Here is a 23560-nt window from a genome sequence, read left to right as displayed (position 1 = left end):
GTCATTGGGAAGCCTCCTCCCTTGACTTTTTCAAAGGGTAGCAATGGAAGTAGCATCACCTGGGAGGCACTGGTTTTCAATTAATGAAAACCTTGCAAAGGAGCAATGGAGAGTGGAGAGAGGGTTGTGTGCTCCATGGAGAGTGTATTTGATCACTAACTTTGTTCAGACTTGCTGGAGCATGACAGATAAAAACACAAGACATGCCTCTATCAGTATTATTTTAATTCCCATTCCCTATAGACAATGTACCTCTTACTGTCTATACCCCACTTTTGAAATGCGATTGAAAAGAACTATACTAGGAAAATTCTGAGCACATCTGAAGGATTACTGAAAGCTAAATGGAAAGAGTTAGGATTAGTTCTAAAAGAGGAGGATACGTAAATTGTGGCAGAAATTTGGGGAAAGGGCTTCTATGATATTTGCAGCCTTGTTCCAGTAACCCCCTCCTCATATATTGTCTTCTGCTCAGCTCCAAATTCCCAGGTTTAAGTCCCTGTTTCATGGCTGTTTCTATCTCTGCACTTCCAACTCAAGTGAACTCAGACAGTTAGGCTGGGACTGATTATAACCCATGAGAAAATGTACTTCACTCCCATTTATGGGCTTTCACATCCAGCAGGATAAAACATCCACCCCCTTAGAGTTTCAAGGACTATTCGCAAAGCAAGTGCCTCACACCTCCTTTTTTAAGGCTGAATTGCTTTAAAGCCATTTCTTCCTTCTTTGATTTTACTGAATAGATCCCTTAAATATCACCAGTAGCCTAAGGTTTCAACTGTCATCAGATATACCAGTGTTTTGTCCATCGGAGGGAAAGAAAGAAGTTCAGTGACAGCCATTGTTGTGGCTGCCCATCACCAACACTAATGGAAGCCTCAGAGGGCCACTGTCACTGAGGGAACCTGTCATCCATGTGTATTGAGGTTTGGGGTGGGGTGAGGTTGAAAATTCTGCTCTCGAATGACTGAAGTGCCAAAGCATGAATGTCTAGTTTGGAACAATCCTGAGGCATATAACTGTGATGTTCCATGCATGCAATCAGAAATAAGCCTTGTCTAGGTAGCAGTTCATATCTGGTTTTATCTTGACAACGATGGTCAGGTAGAGTCCCTCTAATCTGAATTATTTATCCATGCTATAGTGGTCCTCAGATCAGCAGAATCAACATCACCTGCAACTTGTTAGAAATGCAAAAGTTTGAACCCCCTGCCTCACTACTACTGAATCACAAAGGTGGCCCAGCAGTCTGTGTTTTACAAGCCCTCCTGGTGATCCTGGTGTTGGTTCCAGTTAGGGAGCCATTGGGCCAGGTGGTATTGGTTCTCAGCCCAGGCTCACATTAGCATCGTATGAGGCAACTATAAATTTTAAAAATACGAGTGATTGGGCCCCACCACCAGATTCTGATCCAATTAGTTTGGCATGGTGCCTTGGCATTAGATTTTGTAACTTCCAACGATGCTAATGACCGTCATAGCTGAGAACCATCTTTCTGTTATAATGTGAGAATAGGCTCTCTAATTTAGGGCTTTGTGATGAATTGAAAAACAATTTATTGAGAACAATTTTGTTCATTTTACTAGAGTGTTAATTTAGGCATGCTTATATAGAACAAACACCACATAATGTAAGACTTAAGAGGGTGGGGATCTTTCTGTCCATTTTTTTATTTTTCACTATTGTATTTTGAGCACCTAGGGCAGTGCTTGGCACATAGTAGGTGCTCAAATACAATAACTACATTGACTAATTAAATCCATCCATTAAAGAATGGGTTCCAATGAATCCTCTTTGTTCTTGTCCCACACCCATCTGTACCAGGATGCCACTGCCTTATATTAGGATTCACATTATCTTTGGCCCCTGCTTATGCCCTTAGCCAGAATCATCACTGAATGGGGCCTCATTGCCATTTTCATTAGACAGGTTATGCCCTCTGATTTGAGTACCCAGTTATGTCATTTTCCTTCTTTTCCCACTTCTCTTTTCCTCCTTTCCTCCCCCCACTTTTTGGGGGTTCTGCCACCTGACTCACCTATCTGAACAATCTGAACAATCTCCTTTGTTGAAATGCCTTATAGGCTAATGGAGGGATTCTTTCTGCTTGGTGGCAAGAACAACTTTCTGAGTGAGTTTGAGCTAAAAATGAATTTCCCAGCAGGCAAAATACCTCTGGCAATAGCAGTGAGGGCATGTGCCTGTTAAAGGATCTCGTGTTCAATGTTGAGTAAGCCACATGACCTAAGCACGTTTGTTCATAAAACTGCCTTTAATTCGGTAGGGCAAATTACTTCCCTGAAACATGGGGGAAAGGGAGGGAAAATTCAATACTTAATTAGAATGAGAATACTCTAATTAAGGCATCTTTAGGTTGCTTTACTTACTGCTTGAAGCATTTTTTTAGATGTAGACCTGCCACTATCAGCTGTTCTTCAGAAGTCTTTCGTTCCCCTCCTGCTTTCTGTAGCTTCTTTTTAGATCAAAGTTACCTGTGGCTCCAGATAAAGAGAGTTCAAGGTTCTGTGTTATTAAAGAATTTGCCAACTTCTTACTGAAGGTTCACTGAAGCCCAGGGTGATTCCAAATCATATGCATTTATCTCTTAGAGTGCCGAATGCACAGAAAAAAAAGTCTCCTAAATGATTTGTAAATTCTCCACTTCTATATGAAATCTTCCTGTCCCTTCAACTACTCTCAGGCCTGGAGGCTTAAATACATCCTTCTCAGGTTATTGCTAATGCTGTGCCTGATTCTACAGCAGCTGTTGCTTTTGAACAATACGATGCTTCTCCGCCCCCAAGAGAAGTTGAAAATGCCTCTTTTGCAGCATTTTCCACCGTTGTGGATTCAGGGTGAAAAAAAAAAAAAAAAAAAAAAAAAAAAAAAAAAAAAAAAAAAAAAAAAACAGACTGGGAGATACGCCTGGGATTCTGTTTGGAAATTCAGGGCACAACTTACAGACCTTTGGGTTTAGCCACTTTCTGACATTGACTTTCACAGCAGCAGTTTAATTGGGAGAAAATCTGCTACCCCAAATGGCTAAAGGTAGTTACGTGGAAATTTTTCCAAATGATTGACTTCACTTCATTGCTAATTTTCTTTCTCATAAATATGTGAGAATCTGGCATTCTTCCAGAAGTTTTTCTGCATCACTTCTTTTTAGGCAAAGAAGTTTTTCTATCCAGAGAGGAAGAAGAAAGAGGCACCAGGAGTTACCCTTTGAAGTGAATTACTATTTGAGTTTAAACCATAGCATCTGTAAAAATAGAGAATTTGAGTGTGTTGCCTGTTTTCTTAAATTTTCCTTTGGCAAATCTTTAAGGGAGTCAGAGTAATCTTGACCACTTTAGAGCTAGTGGTCAGCTCTGTGCTTTCTTCAGCACCCTCTCCTATTTGCATAGGTCTTACTGAAGGCGTGGTCTCTCTCTCTCTCTGGTCTCCACTCCTCTCTTCCTTCCTCACCTCCTACTAATTCTCCAGCCACCTCTCTATTGATTGCTTTTGTCAAGATCACCAATGACTCCCTGTTATTTAATCCAAAGAATACCTTGGATGATAATTGATTTTCTTATGGCATTTGATATCACCGGTCCCATTTTCCTTAGCTTCTTTGCACCATTTCTCCTATTATATTTCTCCCAGAGAATTTTCTCTTCTTCTGTCCCTTTCTAAATATTATTTCTGGGAATCAATCATAGGCCAACTTTTCTTCTTACACTATACAGGCATACCTTGGGATAGCGGGGGTTCCATTGTAGACCACCCCAATAAAGCGAGTTTTTCAATAAAGCGAGTTGTAATCTTTATGTTGGTGTAAAATAAGTAATATTTGCAAAGCATAATACAGCGAGGTATGCATACTCTAGTCCTGATGGATATCATCTGCACCATGGCCTCAATTCCATGCCATGGGTAAAATTCCCCATCCACTTCTTCAGTCCAGTTCTTAGGAAGGCAGGCTTATGTCCTAAATAAACCTAATTCCTCTCTGTTTCTCCTTCTAAGTTTCAGTTTTTAGCGAGGCAGTCCATCATTCACTGTGCAAGACAGAAAACTTCCTAACTTCTTCCTCTCTAATGTTTCCCCTCACCCATTAAATAAACTAACAAGTTGCCCCAACCCATTTGGCTCAGTAGATTGAGTGTTGGCCTGGGGACTCAAGGGTGCCAGGTTCAATTCTGGTCAAGGGCATGTACCTTGGTTGTGGGCACATCCCCAGTAGGGGGTATGCAGGAGGCAGCTGATTGATGTTTCTCTTTTATCAATGTTTCTAATTCTCTGTCTCCCTTCCTCTCTGTAAAAAATCAATAATATATATATATATATATATATATATATATATATATATATTTTTTTTTTTTTTTTTTTTTTAAGAATTATATATATATAAAAGCTGAAACTGGTTTGGCTCAGTGGATGGAGCATCAGCCTGGGGACTCAAGGGTCCCAGGTTCAATTCTGGTCAAGGACATGTACCTTGGTTGTGGTTACATCCCCACTGGGAGGTGTGCAGGAGGCAGTTGATCGATGTTTCTCTCTCATCGATGTTTCTAGTTCTCTATCCCTCTCTCTTCCTCTCTGTAAAAAAATCAATAAAATTGTAGGTTTCTCTTTTACAACCCAAGTGGAAAGAGTTCCAATTCAGGGTTCGGGTTCTGGAGAAGGGCCGCACACAAATGAAGAGACTTGAGACTTGAAGAAATTCAAGTTGGCAATATGGGGGGCCAGGCGGTAGTCCAAATCTAGTGGGAGAACTACTCCTGCTCTGGCCCTGCCATCCCCTTTTATTGAGGCTTTGGGGAAAACATCTTAGGCAACATAAACAGAAATTTACATGTAGCCCTTAGGCAGGAAATAACAAAACTTACACAGGACGAACAAGGAGGAGGCTGCTTCAGCTAACAATATCTCAACTAAAGGTTAGAGCAATTAAGGTTGTTGACCAGACTTCCTAGCTTCCTGTCAACATCTCTTTTAGAGTGAAACTTATTTGTTTTTCAGCATATATTAATATTTTTAAAAATAAGTTTATTATATTTATTCTATTTTCTACATACATTTTAAATTCATGTCTTCTCTTTACTTCTTACCAGTACCTCTCCCCTTGCCTTAGTTCAGGAAATCAGCAACTTGCATCTCAATAACTCTCTCTGGTCTTTCCCCAATCCACCTTCCATATCACTTGAGAGATTTTTCTGATCACTGCATTTTTCTGATCAAAAGCCCCCATCCTTACAAGCCTTCACAATCTGGCCCTTCTCCCCTCTACAGCCTCAGTTCCTAGGACTCCCAACCTTGCTTTGTCTATTTAGGGTCACACTTAATTTCTTTCAATTTTTAAAACATACTGTGCTTTTTGACCTCTGGATTCTGTGTTGGTTTCTTTTGCTTTTTTTTTTTGCCTGGAAAATTCCTACTACCCCTCTGGTGACTATCTGCTTCAGTTTTGGGTCTAAAATTGAGAGCACTGCCTCTTGGATGCTTCCCTGAATGTCCTAAGCCTGGCAGAGGTGCCGCTCTCATGGCCTCTGCCCCATGGTCACATTAGAGCAAGAGCAAGAGCCATCATGGGTCATAATTGCCTGGGTCTTTGCATTCCCATTGGGTTGCCACTTCTGTGAGGACAGGAGCATATGTTTTGTGTTGAAATTGTATCTCCAGAGACTCACGCAACGATTGATGCAGAGCTGGTATGCAGTATATATTTGTGGAATAAATGAATAAGCCTCCAAGTAAACTGTGAACTTTTCGTATGACACAGCTTCAAAATACCTTACTCTTCTCCGCAATTTCTTCCTCACTAGGCCAGTTCCAAAAAGCAAATAAAACTTGTTGCTGACAAAGCAACATGTGCATCTCAAAGGGAGAGAAACTTTCCAGAGGTTCTGAAAGTTAGCATATGGTAATTGTCAAATCCCAGGGTATCTTTTAACCGAACCTTCGCAGTGGTTCACTTAGCTTGTACTCAGGGCTTAAATTGAGTAGAACCTCATTAGGGATGCCTTAGTGCAAATGGAGAGAGTGAGAAATACAGCTTTCCGTGACATGGAGGCATCGGGGAGAGGGAGCAATCTGGTCTGTGGGCCCTTCAGTCTGTGTGTCTGACTGTACCAGCTCCTGATACAAGAGGTGGTGAGAAGGGCAGCCACAGCCACCAAAGTGGCTGGGATTGCCCTTTTCAATCCCATTCTGGGTTTTGTACTCCACAGGGATTTACTGTGTGCTTCCCTCCTTCTCTCTGAGCTTCATCTTCAATGGCTTTCTCTTCAATGCTACCCTCAGGAGCAGCCTGGGTTTTTTTTTGTTGTTGTTGTGTTTGTTTGTTTTTTAATATGGTTTTATTTTTATTTTTATTGATTTCAGAGAGTAAGGGAGAGGGAGAGAGCTATAGAAACATCAATGAGAGTCATTGATTGGCTGCCTCCTGCACAACCCCTCCTGGGGATCGAGGTCACAACCTGGGCATGTGCCCTTGACCAGAACTGGGACCCAAGAATCCTTCAGTCTGCAGGCTGATGCCCTGTCCATTGAGCCAAACCAACTAGGGCAGGAACAACTTGGTTTTAAAGAGACTTCCTCCCTAGAAGCAAATCTTCCTGAGGGGAAAGACCTGGCCTGGCCGCCGATGCTTTCCTGGGCCCCTCTTTACCGATTCCTGGTCACTCACTCACTCTGTGCAGGCCACCCCAGTGCTTTCCTTCTGAGGGCTGTGACCAGGTGGGGCAAGCAGGTTTCTGGAGACAGAACTGGAGAATCAACCCCTCGCAGATGCCAGCCCTGCACTTGCTCAACTTGAGCTCCTCCCCTGACTCATCCCTCGCTCTCTGCCTGCAAGGCCTGCTCGCTCAGCCGTCATGCCTCCTTGCCTCTGCGGCTCCTAATCCTCCAGCCCCAGCTCAGGTGCTGTCTTCTCAGTGAAGCCCTTGCTAAACCAGCAGTCCTTTCCCCTTCCCAGCAAGAGTCATCTCACCCTTCCCCAGATTCCCGGAGGCTTTACTTATACCTCTCTGTTTACCTTGTTTAGTTCCTAGGCTTGCCTTTTTATATCTATGTTAAGCTATGACTTCTTAAGGATAGTCTTTTTCCTCAGTCATGACCTAGCACAGGGTTTGGCATGGTGGCAGGATTCACAAGCCAGTGAGGTGAGTGGAGCCATCAAGGGGAGAAGAGAAAAGAGCATAGAATGTTAATTGCACTGGGGCGGGGTGGGGGTGGGGGGGGTGGGGGGGAGAGGTGGTGTCTGACATGGGCCCTGGGGCCAGTGTGCTTGGGTTTGATCTCTGGCTCTGCCACTTCCTGGTGTGAGAGCATGAACATATTATATCGTCTGTCTATGCTTCCATTTCTTTATCTTTAACATGGGATCAATAATGGCACCCCAACATAGGGCTGCTGTGAAATTTAAATGAGACTTAGACTCACGTAAAGGACTTAGCACAACAAGGCAACCAGGCAACATCTTAGTCAGAAAACATCAGAATTCAGAATAAAAAGGGTCTAGGGAAGATACATCCATGGAAAATGCAGGAAGGGGAAGCCCATTTGTGACTGATGTCACAAAGTTAAATCATCAATGATGGAAAAGAGAAGCAATGACCTCATACTCCCTGGAGAACCCAGGTGACTACTTTTTTTGAAAAGACAAATGTTATCTCTATAATTCAGTAAAAGAGTAGCTTGGACAAGAATTTGGTAAGAGAGGCTTCCCAAAAAAGACACAGAGGAAGGCCAAATGAGCTGGGGGGCGGGGGGGAGGGGGGGCGGATATTAAGACAGTTGTTTATGCCCTGCTCTAATAGCTGCTGATGTTAAGGAGGATGGGAGCATAATGCGAAGGCAAAGTCATGTTTTGCTGCCATCTACAGTCAAAATGCAATTTTTAAAGTTGCTACACACACACACACACACACACACACACACACACACTCAGAAAGAACATTTTGACAAAATGAGTAACAATATAAATAGTTTGGTTTAAGTTCTAGAAATGAAGATAATTTGGGCATGTTACTTTAGTATTTTATTTAATATTTTTTCTAAAAGCATATATATTTAATAAGTAACATCGCCTTTTAAAAATCTGAAATTGTCAAAACTCATCAGAAGACTCAAATGAGCTGTAGGTGTGGCAGCCAACAGGCAGTTTGAGAGTCAAAACAATTATTTCAATGAGGAAAGAGATGGATTGGATTTGACCCCATGTTTGCCTGCCCTGTGACCTGTAGTTTCTCCTGCTATTATTAGAATTATTAGTAAAGTGCATTATCCACAAATGTCTTTTATTGTTTGGATATGAGGAATCAACCCAAAGCAACTGAAAATAAGACGTGAGGAGCCTTCAGCCTCTATGCTTTTATCCTGCAATGTCCAAGGTTATGGTGATGTTTTCCCAACTTCTCTGTGCATTGCTTTTAAAGGGTTAACTACAGACAACAATTATTGGAGAAGCGTTTGATGGAGAAAAAAGAGATGGCTCTTCAAGAAGCACATGAAGAAGAAGAAAGGGAGAGGCGGCTTGAAGCCCTTAGGAAACAGGTGTTTTTAATTTGAAATGTTCATGGGTGGTTTAAAAGAATGTGGCTAAGTGTTCCTAATAACATTATTTCTAGGGCTTAGTTTAGGAGTTCTGCTGTATAAAATGTAACTTGTCCCAATTGAGACACTGATCTTCATTCCGGGGAGCAATTAGGTTTATGTTGAACCATTTCCAGTTTCTTCGTATATTAAAAGAACTTTATCAGCACCCTTTAAAAAGCTCTCCCAAGATTTAAATGCGTCCACATTACCTCCAGTTTAATAGCTGAATAGTATCCATTTACAGCAGTGAAAATCTGCATCTAGTGCAAAGACTTTACTCTCCTCAAAAAATGGGTGGTGCTTAAATGAGATAATCTTCTTTGGGGTAGGAACCTCTGTTTGGATATATCGAATAATAAATAAACATGTTAAAAAGTACTTTTAAAAAATATAACCTCACTTTTTTTATGGAGAAATAAAAGTCTCCCATTGCTTTACCTAATAAAAGTAGGCAAAAGTTTAGAAAGTAGATAGTACTTGACAAGATCAGAAATTTAAGAACTTGGGAAATGTGATAAATATTTTTATTTGGTAAGTTTTCAGAGTTTTCTAGCCTGGGAATGGTTAGCTTCACTCAAAAGCTCTGAAGTCTTCCCTGGCACCATTTCCCAGCTGATAGGGAATGCTGGGTTTCTGTTCAGTGCCAGTGGAGGCAACATAGAATTGGATAGAAACTTGGCCTCTGGTGTCCTTCAAACCTGGTACAACCTGGTTTGCTCCTCACTGGCAGAAGAAACTCAGACCTTTTACCTAACCCCTGTTGCTTTATTTCCCCCTCTGAAAAATGGGAATAACAATATTAGTCCCTGCCTTGTAGGTTAGTAGCAATGTCTGTTTACATTTTTTGAATATTTACTAAGTTTAAAGTCCTCTTATAAACACCCTGGGGTTTTAAATCATTCAATCTCTACACAACCCTATCCTATAGGTGTTATTAATATTCCTGTTTTATAGAAGGGAAAACCAAGGAGACACAGAGGTTCCCCAGAGTTACACTGCTAGTAAAGAACGGGCTGAATTCAAATCAAGGAAGTCTAGTTAGGTGAGGTGGTATAGAGGAGGGATAAGCGCATCTCATCTTCTGTGATAAAATAGATTATAGAAATTCAAAGCATAGGAATATAAGTCCTGGTCATGCTAGATTCAACAAAATTTAAATTATTCAGTCATGAGCAAATAAGTATATACCATAACTTTCTGGGGACAAAACTTAGTGTCACTATTACTAAACACATGCTTGTTCAAAATAGAACTCTTTGACAACTATGGAATCCATATGATTGGAATTGTTTTCATCTGTGAACCCTTGGAAAGAGGAAATATCTGTGCCTATTATCTATTTGTAAATCGTGTTCAGAACTATAATGTAAGATTTTGATCAGCAAACCTATAATAATGAAAGAATGTTCAATTCCCAGTTATGTCATTATAGGTCATAAATGTATTAAAAACGACATTTTAATGATAATTATGTTTTTCTCTTAATTTTTTTATTTTTAAAGATTTTTAAAAATAGATTTTTAGAGCAAGATGAAGGGAGAGAGAGAGAGAGAGAGAGAGAGAGAGAGAGAGAGAGAGAGAGAGAGAGAGAGATGTGAAAGGGAAATGTTGATTGGTTGCCTCCTGCACACCCCTACTGGGATTGAGCCTGCATCCTAAATATGTGCCTTAACTGGGAATTGAACTACAACCATTTGGTGCATGGGATGATGCTCAGCCATCTGAGCCACACCAGACAGGGCTTTAATGCTAATTCTTGATTGTAGGAGTTAACAGACAGGTGTTACTAATGGTGCATATGATTTACAAAATTAGTGGCTTCGTTTAATCAGGACACAGGTTTTAATTATTTCAATTATAATAAAGAACAAGGGCACTTGGGTTAAAGTTTTTCAGCAGAAGTGGGAGCACTGGTTTATAATAGACGTTGGAAATCTAGTTGCTGGTACAATGGAAATTCACCACCTGGCCCTATAATGCCAACACATTCAACTTTACCCATGAATAATATGCTCTAGATTCAGCTTAATCAAATCAGGCAATGGAGTAAGCCAAGCTTTCCACCTGCCCTTGCTGGCCTAGGACTCCACTCAAGGCTACAAAGTTTCAATTATATAAGGTAAACAAATCCAAACAGAAATGTCTGCTGCCACAGAGCAAGCTTGGCTCAGCTCCAGGCCACAAAGTTTCGATTGTAGAAGATAAATAAATCCCAGATACCAGGGCCTCTGCTTGGGTTGCCAGGGGGTGTGGCCAGCCTGCAAACCACCATATGATTAGAATTGTTTCCATCTGTGAACTCTTGGAAAGGCCCCTTGCTCAGGTCGCCCCACATCCCAAGGGAGCCCTCACCCTGATCTGGGACCCAGGCCTGCAGTGAAGAGCAGTTGGGGGGGACCAGGCCTGCAGGGGAAGGCAGTTAGGGGTGACCAGGCCTACAGGGGACAACAGTTAGGGCAAACAAGCTGGCAGGGGAGCAGTTAAGTGTCAATCAGGCTGGCAGGGGAGTGGTTAGGGGGTGATCAGGCTGGTAAGCAGAAGTGGTTAGGGGCAATCAGGAAGGCAGGCAGGTGAGCATTTGGGAGCCAGTAGTCCTGGATTGTGAGAGGGCAGTCAGACATCCTTTGAGAGGTCCCAGATTGGAGAGGGTGCAGGCTGGGCTGAGGGTCCACCCCCACCCCATGCATGAATTTCAAGCACCATGCCTAGTAGTAACTAAACAATGATATATCACAGCCTTTTAATATTATCTTTTGTTTTTAAACTACCAACTCCTTTGTGGATCTCTAGGACTGGCTTGATTCAATATTCTTTCTACTCTCCCCTCTTAGGATTTTATCTTTAATAACATTTCTGAACTGTAATGGACATGAAACATTAATAATATTGCCTAGAGCATTTAACCTGTATCTTGTTCCAAGTTGCTATGCTTTCTCTTCTGTTAGGTTGCTATTGTTGCTCAATTTGATCCTGTGAGAATGATGTCAGATACAATGGCATCGAAAGCAAAGATGGGTATTGGAATTGAGGAAGAATTTTTTCTTCAAAAGCCACTCTTCACATTAAATACATACAACGAGCAGCAGGTAATTATGGGAATTATCATGTTTGATACAAAAGCTATGATGATTATATGAATTGTAGAAGTATGCTTTGCATTACAAAGAATTTTCAACACTTATATTTGAATACTACTACACATATCAACACAATTTTTACTTCTAAATGTTAGCACATAGTTACTGCACAACTGTTAATATTATAATATAGTTGGTAGGTGGTCATAGAAAAAGCAGTTTATCTGGAGATGTTATGAATCTGTCATTGAAAATTATTTTTTTAAACTTAAAAATAATTTTATAAAATCATACTTTAAAGTTGCGTTTATACTTAATTTGTTGGTGAATATTGCTCTATCATATTCAGAATTTGTTTAAATTCATACCATAATCCTTTTGAAAGCTGATGATACTTGATTAAACAAAGCAGAGGGAAGTTTTCAGAAATTAAAATGAGCAGAAGATAATTCATGATAGTTACTGATACAACATTTCCTGTGAAAACAATTATTAAGGGGTAATTTAACCATTTCTAGGAAGGGAGGACAGATGAATGAATGTGTATTCCTGAAATTAAAGGAGAAAGTAGTTAATTTTGCAAATCTAAGGAAACCTGCTAAATGCTTAATTATTTAAAAGGCAGGAAACTTCATCCATTTACCCACTGCCAAATAAATCAAGTGTGCCTGGAGTATGTACTGCATACTTTGCTAGGGATTTAAAAAATGTACAATTAACTTATTGATGGAAAAGATACTACACCTGGCACTGTGCCAGGTGCTGTCCTGAACAGCACAGACATGTCCTGTGTGGAAGTGGGGAGCTGGGGAGCTGGGCTGGGAGGACAGTAACATGCATGGGAATAATGCCACTAAGCTGAAGACACCTCCATAATGGAGGTCTAAGGGCCACAGCCACCAGGGGAAGGGAATGGCTGGGGAAATCAGAGAAAGTGTCAAAGAGAAAACTTAAGCTGAATCTTAGTTGAGGACATAGCAGGAGAAACAAAATTCATTCTAGTTGATTTAAGCTAAAAACGAACAAAAAATAGATTAGTGGGAGAAAGTGAGTGTAGGGCAAGGGATAAATTATAGAGTCAAGGGAGTCTTCAGAAGCCACAGTGGGAGGGCAGCAGGGGCTGGCAAAGAATTGAAGTCAGAAGCTGGAAATCTCTCTGCCATTTGGGCCAGGTAGAAGTGGGTGGAAAGAGGCCCTTACTGCTGTGTCTTCAATGGAAAGTACTGGGCAAGGTGGTGCTGGGAGATGAGACTGGGAACATAGGTTAGGGTCAGACTGTGAAAAGTCCTAGGGGTCTTACTTGCATTTCACCTTTATCCTGAGCAAAGGTGAGACTTTGAAGCAGCTGAAATACAGAATGGAATTTATGTTTTAGCAACATGTCATGAGTGGAAAATTAGTGAGGCTGTGAGTTGGGGGCTGGAGGTCATGTGGGGTCAAATGGCACCCTCACAGAAATGGGGGAGGGGCAGGAATGGCTCTGGCTGAGAGGAGGAGGGAAAAGGGAGGAGGAAAGAGAAGGAAGGAGGGATAATGAAAATGAGAATAATTTAAAACCAGACAGTTTGTTCCACTATTACTAGCTGTGTGAAGTTGTGTACACTATTTAACATCTTCCTGTCTTGTTTCCTTCATCTGTAAAACAATAATTTGACCTCTAAGTTGGCATGTTCCTTCCTTTCATGCTCAATCTTTCTCCTGCCCTATCTGCTTTAGAAAAGAGTAAATTGGACTTTAGCTCAGGTGCTCCTCCTTACCTGAGACCATGCTAGTCTCACCAGCACAAAGAGATGTATTACTTATGGGTATCTATCACATGTTGCCACAAACTGTAGTTATCTGAATATAATTTTATTAGAGTCCCAGTGCATGAAACTTGTGCACTTCGGGGGGAGGGGTTTTCCCCCATAGCCCAGCCTGCACCCTCTCAGCCTGCTGGCTCCCAACCAATCGCCTGCCTGCCAACCTGATCACCCCATAACCACTCCCCTGCCAGCCTGATTGATGCCTAATTGCTCCCCTGCCGGTCTGATTGCCCCAACTGCCCTCCCCTGCCAACCTGGTCGCTTCCAACTGCCCTCCTCTACTGGCCTGATTGCCCACAACTACCCTCCCCTGCTGGCCATCTTCTGGTGGCCATCTTTGACCACAATGGGGCGGTCATCTTGTGCAAGGGCATGAGGGTCAATTTGAATATTACCTCTTTATTATATAGGATTACCCCTATATAATATAGGATTATATAGGATTACCCAACAACTTACTATCCAATCTTCTAGGGCAAGGGTAGGGAACATCTGGCCCGAGGGCCCAATAAGGCCCCCAAAATCATTTGGTCTGGCCCTGCCAAGGCATTTGGAGTGAATTAATGAAGTGTTTGACCAAATATAGCAAGCTAATTTTTAAGCTGATAATCTTGTAGGGCCCTCAAATGATGGAATAAATATCAAATGGCCCTCAGCAGAAAAAAGGTTCCCCACTCCTGCTCTAGGGATACTTTAAATTCATGTAAAATGCTTCCTTGGCTGAAATCCACATGTGGCTACCTTCTTATCATTGCAAACTGCACCATTGACACTTAATATTCACAGAAGGAGGAATAAAGTCCAATCAGCTATAAGTGAACACAGAAATCGAACTACTCGTATGTCTAGTCCCACTTAGAATCAGATAGATGGAAGCATTTTCTAGTTCTGCTTGAAATAGAAATCTGGCTTGGGAAAAAGGTTCTATTGATTTTTGTTTTTCAGGTAGTAGCCATGTGCTTAAACTTAATTTACATATTGCCAAGTTATGGAGAAATTAAAATGTCTTGTTTAAAGGCAGATGCAAAAGGTTGTGGTTTAGATTTATTTTATTTTAATCATTGATTCTCTATATTTGCATACTCCAGCCATCAATAAATAATGAATCAATGACATTATTGAAAGTAAGCTTTTTTCATCTCATCTTTTAATAATTCTAATGTTTTGTATTTTGACTCATCTGCTATGCAACAGTGTATGTACCTTATGTTGGACACCAGTGATTCCCTGGAAAGTGGCATTGTCAGAAAGGTTTGGATGTTTTCAGTAAAAATAACCATGATATAGTCACTGTATGCACAACATTTACTGTCATCTAGTCCCGAGGTTGGCAAACTGCGGCTCTCCAGCCACAAGTGGCTCCTTGGCCCCTTGAGTGTGGCTCTTCCACAAAATGCCATGGCAGGGTGAGCCTATTTTGAAGAAGTGGTGTTAAAAGAAGTTTAAGTTTTAAAAATTTGGCTCTCAAAAGAAATTTCAGTTGTACTGTTGATAATTGGCTCGGTTGACTAATGAGTTTGCCGACCACCCATCTAGTCATTTATCTAGCAAAAACAAATTATGCAGCTTGGGGAAATATGGCACTAAACAATTTACTGTAGTTCAATGAATTGCTATTTATTTACCTTGTACTTTATTTCTACAGATAATTTCTGATCCTAGACTTCGTATTGAGTTAGCACTTCGAGAAGCTGGACTTCATAAAACCTTTTATGCCAAAGAGATATTACCAAAAATCAGTCCTCAAAAACCGCCAAGAAAGGATATGGAATCTACCGTATTTAAAACCTAGAGTTCATCTTCAAATCCTATTAAATGTAAACAAAAATTTTCTCTGAATACATTTATATGGATAACAATGATTACTGCTTTCTAAAATTTAAAAAAAAAAATGTTGACATAGAATCATAGCATCTATTAAAACAGCCTTGCTTTAAAAAAAAAAAAAATGATTCTTAGAATTTTATGCACTATTTCCAATATCTTTGTTTCTTTAATGGTACTAAGTTCTCCAGCACTATGGAACTTAATTATGACACATTTGGTACATATATTAGCATTTACTAAACTGCAATTTGGAAGTTGCCTTATCCCATGAAAAGAGATCAAAATAACCATTTGTGAGTATTGTAATTTATGTTACTGCTACCTGCTAACAATCATTTCTGCTTGCTATTTTCAGAATTTAACTTTTTAATCATGGAAGCTTCATTACCATTAATACTTCTATTGTTTCTTGATTATTATAATAGAAGACTCAACCTTTCTCTAAATTTAGAAACCAATTTGGTATACCATGTTTACTGCAAACCAATCATCCAAGACAATCTCATTTTGCAAATTAGCCCATAAGAATAAATTAGAAATTAGAAATAGCATTTCAGACATCAGAATATCTATTTTGGTTAGGGGAAAAATGCGTATGGCTGTTTGGAAGGAATATTTTAACATTGATAATATTTAGAATGCTATCAAAAGTTTCACTATCGCCGAAACCGGTTTGGCTCAGTGGATAGAGTGTTGGCCTGCGGACTGAAAGGTCCCAGGTTTGATTCCGGTCAAGGGCATGTACAGTGGTTGCAGGCACATCCCCAATAGGGTGTGTGCAAGAAGCAGCTGCTCGATGTTTCTCTCTCATTGATGTTTCTAGCTCTCTATCCCTCTCCCTTTCTCTCTGTAAAAAAATCAATAAAATATATTGAAAAAGTTTCACTATCTATTAAATATCTAGATGATTTTTTAGAAAGACAATGTTTCAAATATAAGTCAAGAATAAGTTTTTTCTTTTTACTATTGCTAAAGAACCACACAGCCGAAACTGGTTTGGCTCAGTGGATAGAGCGTCGGCCTGTGGACTGAAAGGTCCTAGGTTCGATTCCGGTCCTTGGTTGTGGGCACATCCACAGTAGGGGGTGTGCAAGAGGCAGCTGATCGATGATTCTCTTTCATGGATGTTTCTAACTCTCTATCCCTCTCTCTTCCTCTCTGTAAAAAATCAACAAAATATATTTAAAAAAAGAAAAAAACCACACAAATACGAGTAGCTGGTGATGTACAGCAGGAGTGGGTGCCGCTATTTTGAGAGCCACAGGGAGTTCATATTTGGGGTTATGCGGAAGCAGTGTAGCTGTTGACTCAAACCTTATTAACTTTCTTTCTTTTTTAAAAAACAGTATTCATGATAGTTACCATTGTTGAACACAAACTGTATGTTCAGTGCCATGAATATACTTTACATATAAAGTTTTCTTTGACCATGATAACAACCTTATGAGCTTATTTCCATTTCTCCAGATAAGGAAACAGGTTCATAAAGGTAGAATAATATGCCATAGATCACTTGTTTTTCAACTGTGAGTCATTAAATCAATTTAGTGAGTCCTGACCAGCATTTTAAAAAATGAAGCCAAATAAAATAATTCTGAAATCCAAGTGGCTAATAAACATATGAAAAGATGGAATTACGGGTTAAAAACCCAATGAAATACCAATATGCATCAACCAGATTGGCAACAATACCAAGAAATCTAACAATATCAGAAACATCTTACAGTTCAATAGGAAACACCCACTGGTAGTGAAAATGTAAACTGGAAAAGTCTGGACTTATCTGGTGAAGTTGTAACTGTTTATACACTTGGATAGAACAATTTTATTCCTAAATATATGCCCTTGAGAAGCCCTGCATATGTGTATGAGGACACATGGATTGGGATTCTTAGATGAAAACGAGCCAAATGTTCATCAATAGTAAAATAGATATAAAAATGTGTTATATTCATATATGGAATTGCAAATAGAGATAAAAACAAAAAAAATTAACATGAGCATAATATTTAGTGAAAGGACTCAGATACAAAAGTATACATGCTATGTTATATTTTATTTATCTGAAGTACAAAAACAGACCAAACTAACCTATAGTGTTTAAGGATAGGTGGTGAAACAACAGAGGAAAATAAGCAAATGATTAACACTAAAATCAAGGTAATGATTCCCTCTTGGGGATAGGATGGCTGACAGGGTGGGGAGTTTCCAAACATCATCCAAGATTTTATGATGTTTCTATTCTCTACACTGCACATAAGTGTTTATATACTTTTAGGCCAATGCCATAAATTCATAAGAAACTGAAGAGAAGAATATTAAGAAAGCAAGTTGTTCAAAGTATAATCTCATTAGAAATAGTCTGTTTAGCCAGTTTCTGATTAGATATCTCTATTTTATAGGAATTTTTGTGATAGCATGGACAGTCCCTGCCTGGGAGTCATATATACCCTGACATAGGTTATTGTCCCTTTTATTTTCCTCCCACCAGTCCTTGTGCTCTGCTTCACTTAGACTTTCATCAGTCTAGCTTTCCAGGTGGGCATAAAAGAGAAAACAATACATACTCAATAGGAATCAGCACTGTGCCATGAAATTTGATTTCACCTATTCGTGTGTATATAGTAGATAAAAACAAAAATGTATTTATTAATGCCCCCCCCCCAAATTAGAAACCACTGCCCTCAATCACATAGTTAATAAAGAGGTAGCCTGTTCAACTCACATCATTATTTGTCTCAAACTGCGTAGAAAGACTGAAATTCTTCTATCTGGTAGGAAGTCCCGTAAGTCCCCATCAGCAAATCTGCAAATACTAGTACATCCAAGTCTCCATTTTCCTTTTGCTGCCTCTAGCCGTGGGAGAACTCTCTATCAAACACCAAAGTGTGCTTTGGGTTTCATCCCTTCTCAACTTCATGATAATTTCTTTTTTCGTCATACCCTTTCTCTCCTATATCTTCAAGATCATGTAGTTTTTCTACCATCATTCTGTGAATGTGGTGTATTACATAGACTGATTTTTATGTTGAATCATCCTTGCATTCCAGGAATAAACCCCACTTGTTCATTGTATACAATGCTTTCAATATACTGCTGAATTCAGTCTGCTAGTATTTTTGTTGAGAATGACATCAACATTTTTTAAGAATATGATTTCATTTTTTAAAAATAGAAAATTGCCTGGCTGGCATGGCTCAGCGGTTGAGCATTGACCTATGAACCAGGAGATCACGGTTTAATTCCCAGTCAGGGCACAAGTTGTAGGCTCGAGCCCCAGTATGGGGTGAGAAAGAGGCATCCAATTAGTGATTCTCTCAGCATTGATATTTCTATCTCTCTCTCCTTACTTCCTCTCTGAAATCAATAAAAAGTATATTTTAAAAATAGAAAATTATTTTGGGTCTTTGTTTTTTTGTTTCTTAGCTTTTATTTTCTTTAAGGCCTTATCTGTTATATCTTTCATTCATTTGTGGGCTTTTTTAGTTGTCTCATTTCTGAAATCTTTTTCTTTTATCTATAATTTTTTTCCTGAGAATATAGCACCTAATTCCTGAGTTTTCCTAATTCTGATTAACATGCTCTCATATCTTATATCACTTTTATGGATTTTAGCTTTCAGCTTATAATGTTAACCTATATTGCGGAAATATCTTTCTGGTGCTCAATCCTTATCTGTAGGGATGTAATTATGCTGCTTAATCTGTTTTTTTTTTTATATCAACATTAATATTTTATCCTTTGTTTTATTCATTTTTACTTGAAACTAATTTGCTTAACTTTTAGAATTATTTGTGGCTCAAAATAGTTCTTCTAATTCTACAGCTCTGGAGTTCTCTGGTTAGTTGTATTTGTGCAGGCTTCAAAAAAGTTGGCGGCCTCTTTTCTGGAAGAAGCTTCTCTACCTGCTGTCTTCCTTCGATTCTGCTGTTCTTGTGCTGCTGAATTGGATTCTCCTTGCAGCAGTTTTCGGCATTGTGGGCCTTTGTCCTAGAAGTGAGATTTGATTAGTCATTGTGGGAATTCAGGGGGCCCAGACTTCTTTGGCCCTTCAGACTCAACTGCCAACTCTTTGTACTCACTCATTATTGGAAAGTGTAAAGCTCTCAGTTTCCGCTGAAACAGTTTCCTGTGGGCACTTCTTGGCTCTGTTAGAGTTCTCAGTTTCATGCCCTCTATAGATAATCGCTCCAGCTCTGTAATCTGCCCTCTCAGTTACCATTTTCCCTCTTCAGAAAGTAGAAAGAAGAGAACGTTTCCATTTTTAAAAACAGACTCTTAATTGTTAAGTACTATTTTTAACTTGCTTTTAATGGGAGGAGGGCCGAATAAAATTACTTTCTGTTCAAAGAGTTCAGCCCACTTGTCCATATTCAAAATCCTGTATAATATATATTTTTTTAAATCATGAAAAGAGTAATAGGGCTTCCTTCTTCTGGCATTTATTTAGTTTTTGTTTGTTTGCTTTATGGGATACCCATTTTCTTGGGTTTTATGTTGCCCTCATTAAAATAACTTCATTATCTATTTAGCTGATGGTAAGAAGCCATTTTGAAGGAAACCTAGGGAAATTGAAGACTTTTAAAAATTAAAACCTTGCCTGGGAAACTCATGAGGAAAATCTAAGATTCAGACTCTTAAAATTTGTTGATTGACTTTTAAAAAGAGAGGGCAAGGCGGGGGGAGAGAGAGAAACATCAACTTGTTGTTCCATTTACAGTATTTATGCATTCATTGGTTGCTTTTTGTATGTGCCCTGACTGGGGATCGAACCCACAACTGATACCTGGCCATGGCTCTAAGATACAGACTGTTTTTGTTTTTGTTTTTTTTAAATCTATTTTATTGATTTTTTACAGAGAGGAAGGGAGAGAGATAGAGAGCTAGAAATGTCGATGAGAGAGAAACATCGACCAGCTGCCTCTTGCACACCCCCTACCAGGGATGTGCCCGCAGCCAATGTGCATGCCCTTGACCAGAATCAAACCTGGGACCTTTAGTCCGCAGACCGATGCTCTACCACTGAGCCAAACCGATTTCGGCAAGATACAGACTGTTTAAGATCTCAGTCAAATCCCAGAAATGATGAAGTTTGACCTACAAAGAGAAAAAGGTCTGAGTATTCTACTGTTTCTGACATCTGATCGATGTGTTTTGGAAAAATAGTTGTATGCTTGCTAGTGCATTTGAGAATGAACACTTGATAGATGCTGCCAACTACTAGCGAGGTCCTGAGGGAGAAAATGTTCAGGAATTTACTCATTGGGATTTAGGAACAGTGAATATTTCACTCTGAGACTCAATGCGGGACTGGGTAATAATAACAGAATTTACTAGCTGCATGACCTCTTGTGGAATAGTCTCAATCCTTAGAGAAGAATGTGGCATCAAATCTGTCCTGTTCGTACTGAGTTTTTAAAATCTCTAAAAAGATGTTTTTCAACCTCTATGGGAATTTCTTTTTACACCAAAATCTGCCTGTGCTCCTTTCCTTTTCTATTTTCAATAGTATTTGAGCTTCATGTTTTTCACTGTTTAAACTGATTTAGGTTTGTTTTTGAGTACATGCTTTTAACGTCATTGTAGGCCTGACTAATTTTACCAATTACCTTTTTTTTTTTTCTCTCATAGAATTTGTTATTTTATATGTGGAAATGAAAGTGTGGGAAAGAGTAGTGGTATCATTTTCCTTCTATTTTGCACATTTTCCCAGACATGTTAATATTACTTAGCACCACATATGCTTAAAATTCCTAATATTTATAAACAATTTCAAAAGCAATTTGCTTACATCTCTTTAGACATTTTATAAATATTGTATTAATTTCAAATGCTTACCATCACAGTATATTTAAAACAAATGTTGCACAAGATGTCCCATTACTATTACTATGAACTAACTTAGTTTGGGATGATTATTAAAAGTAGCACTCATTTTTTGAATCTACTAAAATGAAGTGAAACTTTATTTGGAAGTGAAAATTCTTGACTTGCTGATGGAAATCCAGCACAAGACACATGGATTTATGTCCACATGGGCTAGGACCATGCTATCTGGAGAGAAAAGATCCAGATAATGTGAAGGGAGTTTTTTCTCATCCATGTTGCCATATCACCATAACACTGTTGCTTAAAACTGTCATCAAAGTAGAAGCCTCTGGGGCTTCTGCATTTCAATGTTTCTAGACAATTTGTTCTCCTCCCTGCTTTTTCAGTCCAAATCTAGGGTTTAATTTGATTCAACAAATATTTACTGAATAAAGTCCCTGCAGCCATTAGAAAGAATGGGGATTGTAGTGATTGTTGTACAAATTTCTAAAAGCATTGAATTATGTACGCTAAGAGGGTAAATTGTATGGTGTTTGAAAAGAAAATCAAGATACATTGTAAAGGTCAGGGAGTACTGACAGATAAATACTTATAGAATCACCCTCCCTATGTACAAAAGGAATGCACATTTCTGGGAGAATATATAAGGAGCTGTTGGCAACTGTTACTGTTGGGTGATTGGAATGGGAAGTTTGGTGGAGTGGCGATTAGGGAAGATTTACTTTTTCCTTTATACCCTTCTATACTGTTTTAATGTGTATCACAAGCCAGTATTTTTTTTTTTTGGAATAATGATTTTTAAATATGAACTTTTATAGGGTGCAATGTATCAGGCATGGGGGATCTGAGAGTTCCAAACCTGCATCAACAGTCTTCTTGTGATTGTCAATACCCAGCAGGGATGTGAGGTGGATTGGGGTCAGTTGATAAAGGTTTTTTGACTCGATGAATTGATGGATTAATAGATGGATGGGTGATCTGTATGAATTTTGCCTTTGCCTATGGCCAACAATTATCTATAGCTACCCTGAGTAAAATAGAAATAGATGAGGTAGAAACAGACATGGTTTAAAATAAATTCTTTCTCTTCCTAAAGCATGCTCAGAATTTGGCTGAGGAGATAAAACGTCTCACACATTTAAGAAAAAAAAATACAAGAAAAAGGCAGTAGCTATAAGAGAAGTACGGAGCAGACACCTCTTGTCATACTTGCTTCCCTGACGGATGTGATCCAACCCCTCAGCTTCTTGGGACACGGGATCAAACTGGCATCTTCATGCCTTCCCTCCTGTCTCTTCCCACCTGGTGCACAGGAATAAGAAGGAACCAGGAAGTGAAGGGAACAGAATGGGTCTGGAGGGACCCAAAGGGTTGTAGAGTAGGGGGAGTTTTACAGTAGACTTCTTGTGTGGCATATGTGTCTGAATTTAAAACCTAAAACCCACACATTGAGGAAGACTTCTGTGGCTGAGCATGAGCACGATTATCCTCAGAAGACATTTCTGTGGAGAAACAGAAAATCTCCTAGTCTTCTACACAGATTTAGAGAAAGGAAATGAATAACCTGTGGGCATGCACAGAAAGAAAAAACAAAAAAAAAAGTGGTAGAGTATTATGCAGCAAGGATGTTGGGACCCAGAACTCAAACCTAAGGCATGGATGCTTGTTCTAAGTGGCGTGGCTTGTTTTGAGGTTTTACAAGATAGCAGAAGGTATTTTTTGTTTTGTTTTCTGCGTGATTGGGCCCTTCCAGGAGGGAAGATAAATTTCTGGGAGTCCTTTTGTTCTGACCTGGTGCTGCTGACCAAGCATTGTCACCTCCTTGGTCTGTGCCATGAGGAAGGACATGATATACTATTCAGATGTTTCTTTTGTGTTGTTTGTACCCTTTCAGGCTTATTAAAGCTAGAAAACAGTACCTATTGGTATCTGTGAGTTTCCCTTTCACCATCCTCTAACCTAGCCCCCTCCTTCTCAGATGCCAGCCGATGGACCTATGAATTAACAGCCTATGATATTTAATCTTTATCATGTTGACATTACAAAATAGTGAAAGCTTTATTGGACGTAGGAAAAAGTGTTCTGGAAGGCTAATATGAGAACAGCATACAAGTTGGATGGTATCTGGGGAAAGAAGGCATGGAGGAAGCCATTTATATTTATTTAGAATAAATCAGGTGTGAGGTGAAGTGAAAGTGGGTATCAGTGGAGTCTCTGATCCTTGTCACTTAAGGCGGAAAACCGAACTCTGAATTCATGTATTCCTTTCCCTCTTACAAAGTTCCCTTAGAGGTTTGGGGGAGCAGGTTCACCTACAAAGGAAGCCCTGGGCAAGCAGACATCTAGAATTTTGTTGGGCATCTACAGGGAAAATGATGGGATATAATCACAAGTCAGCAATGTCTCTTCTTTGGGTTTTTACTGCATATTGCCTCAAAT

General features: G+C 39.5%; 1 protein-coding gene across 1 annotated transcript in view; it reads left to right on the top strand.

Annotated features, from left to right (window-relative positions):
* The window catches only part of CCDC148 (coiled-coil domain containing 148), a 166899-nt gene that overhangs the window by 130811 nt on the left and 12528 nt on the right, over nt 1-23560 (top strand). Inside the window, exons 12-14 of the mRNA XM_084891466.1 lie at nt 8424-8541; nt 11529-11669; nt 15111-15282. Of these exons, the coding sequence (XP_084747592.1) occupies nt 8424-8541; nt 11529-11669; nt 15111-15257 (406 nt within the window). The 3' untranslated portion in view covers nt 15258-15282. The remainder of the gene's footprint in view (nt 1-8423; nt 8542-11528; nt 11670-15110; nt 15283-23560) is intronic.

Source organism: Pipistrellus hanaki (genome assembly GCF_964339955.1).
Source record: "Pipistrellus hanaki genome assembly, chromosome: 8".
NCBI lineage: Eukaryota > Metazoa > Chordata > Mammalia > Chiroptera > Vespertilionidae > Pipistrellus > Pipistrellus hanaki.
The sequence above is the reverse complement of the archived record's forward strand: the minus strand, read 5'-3'. Positions and strand labels throughout refer to the sequence as shown.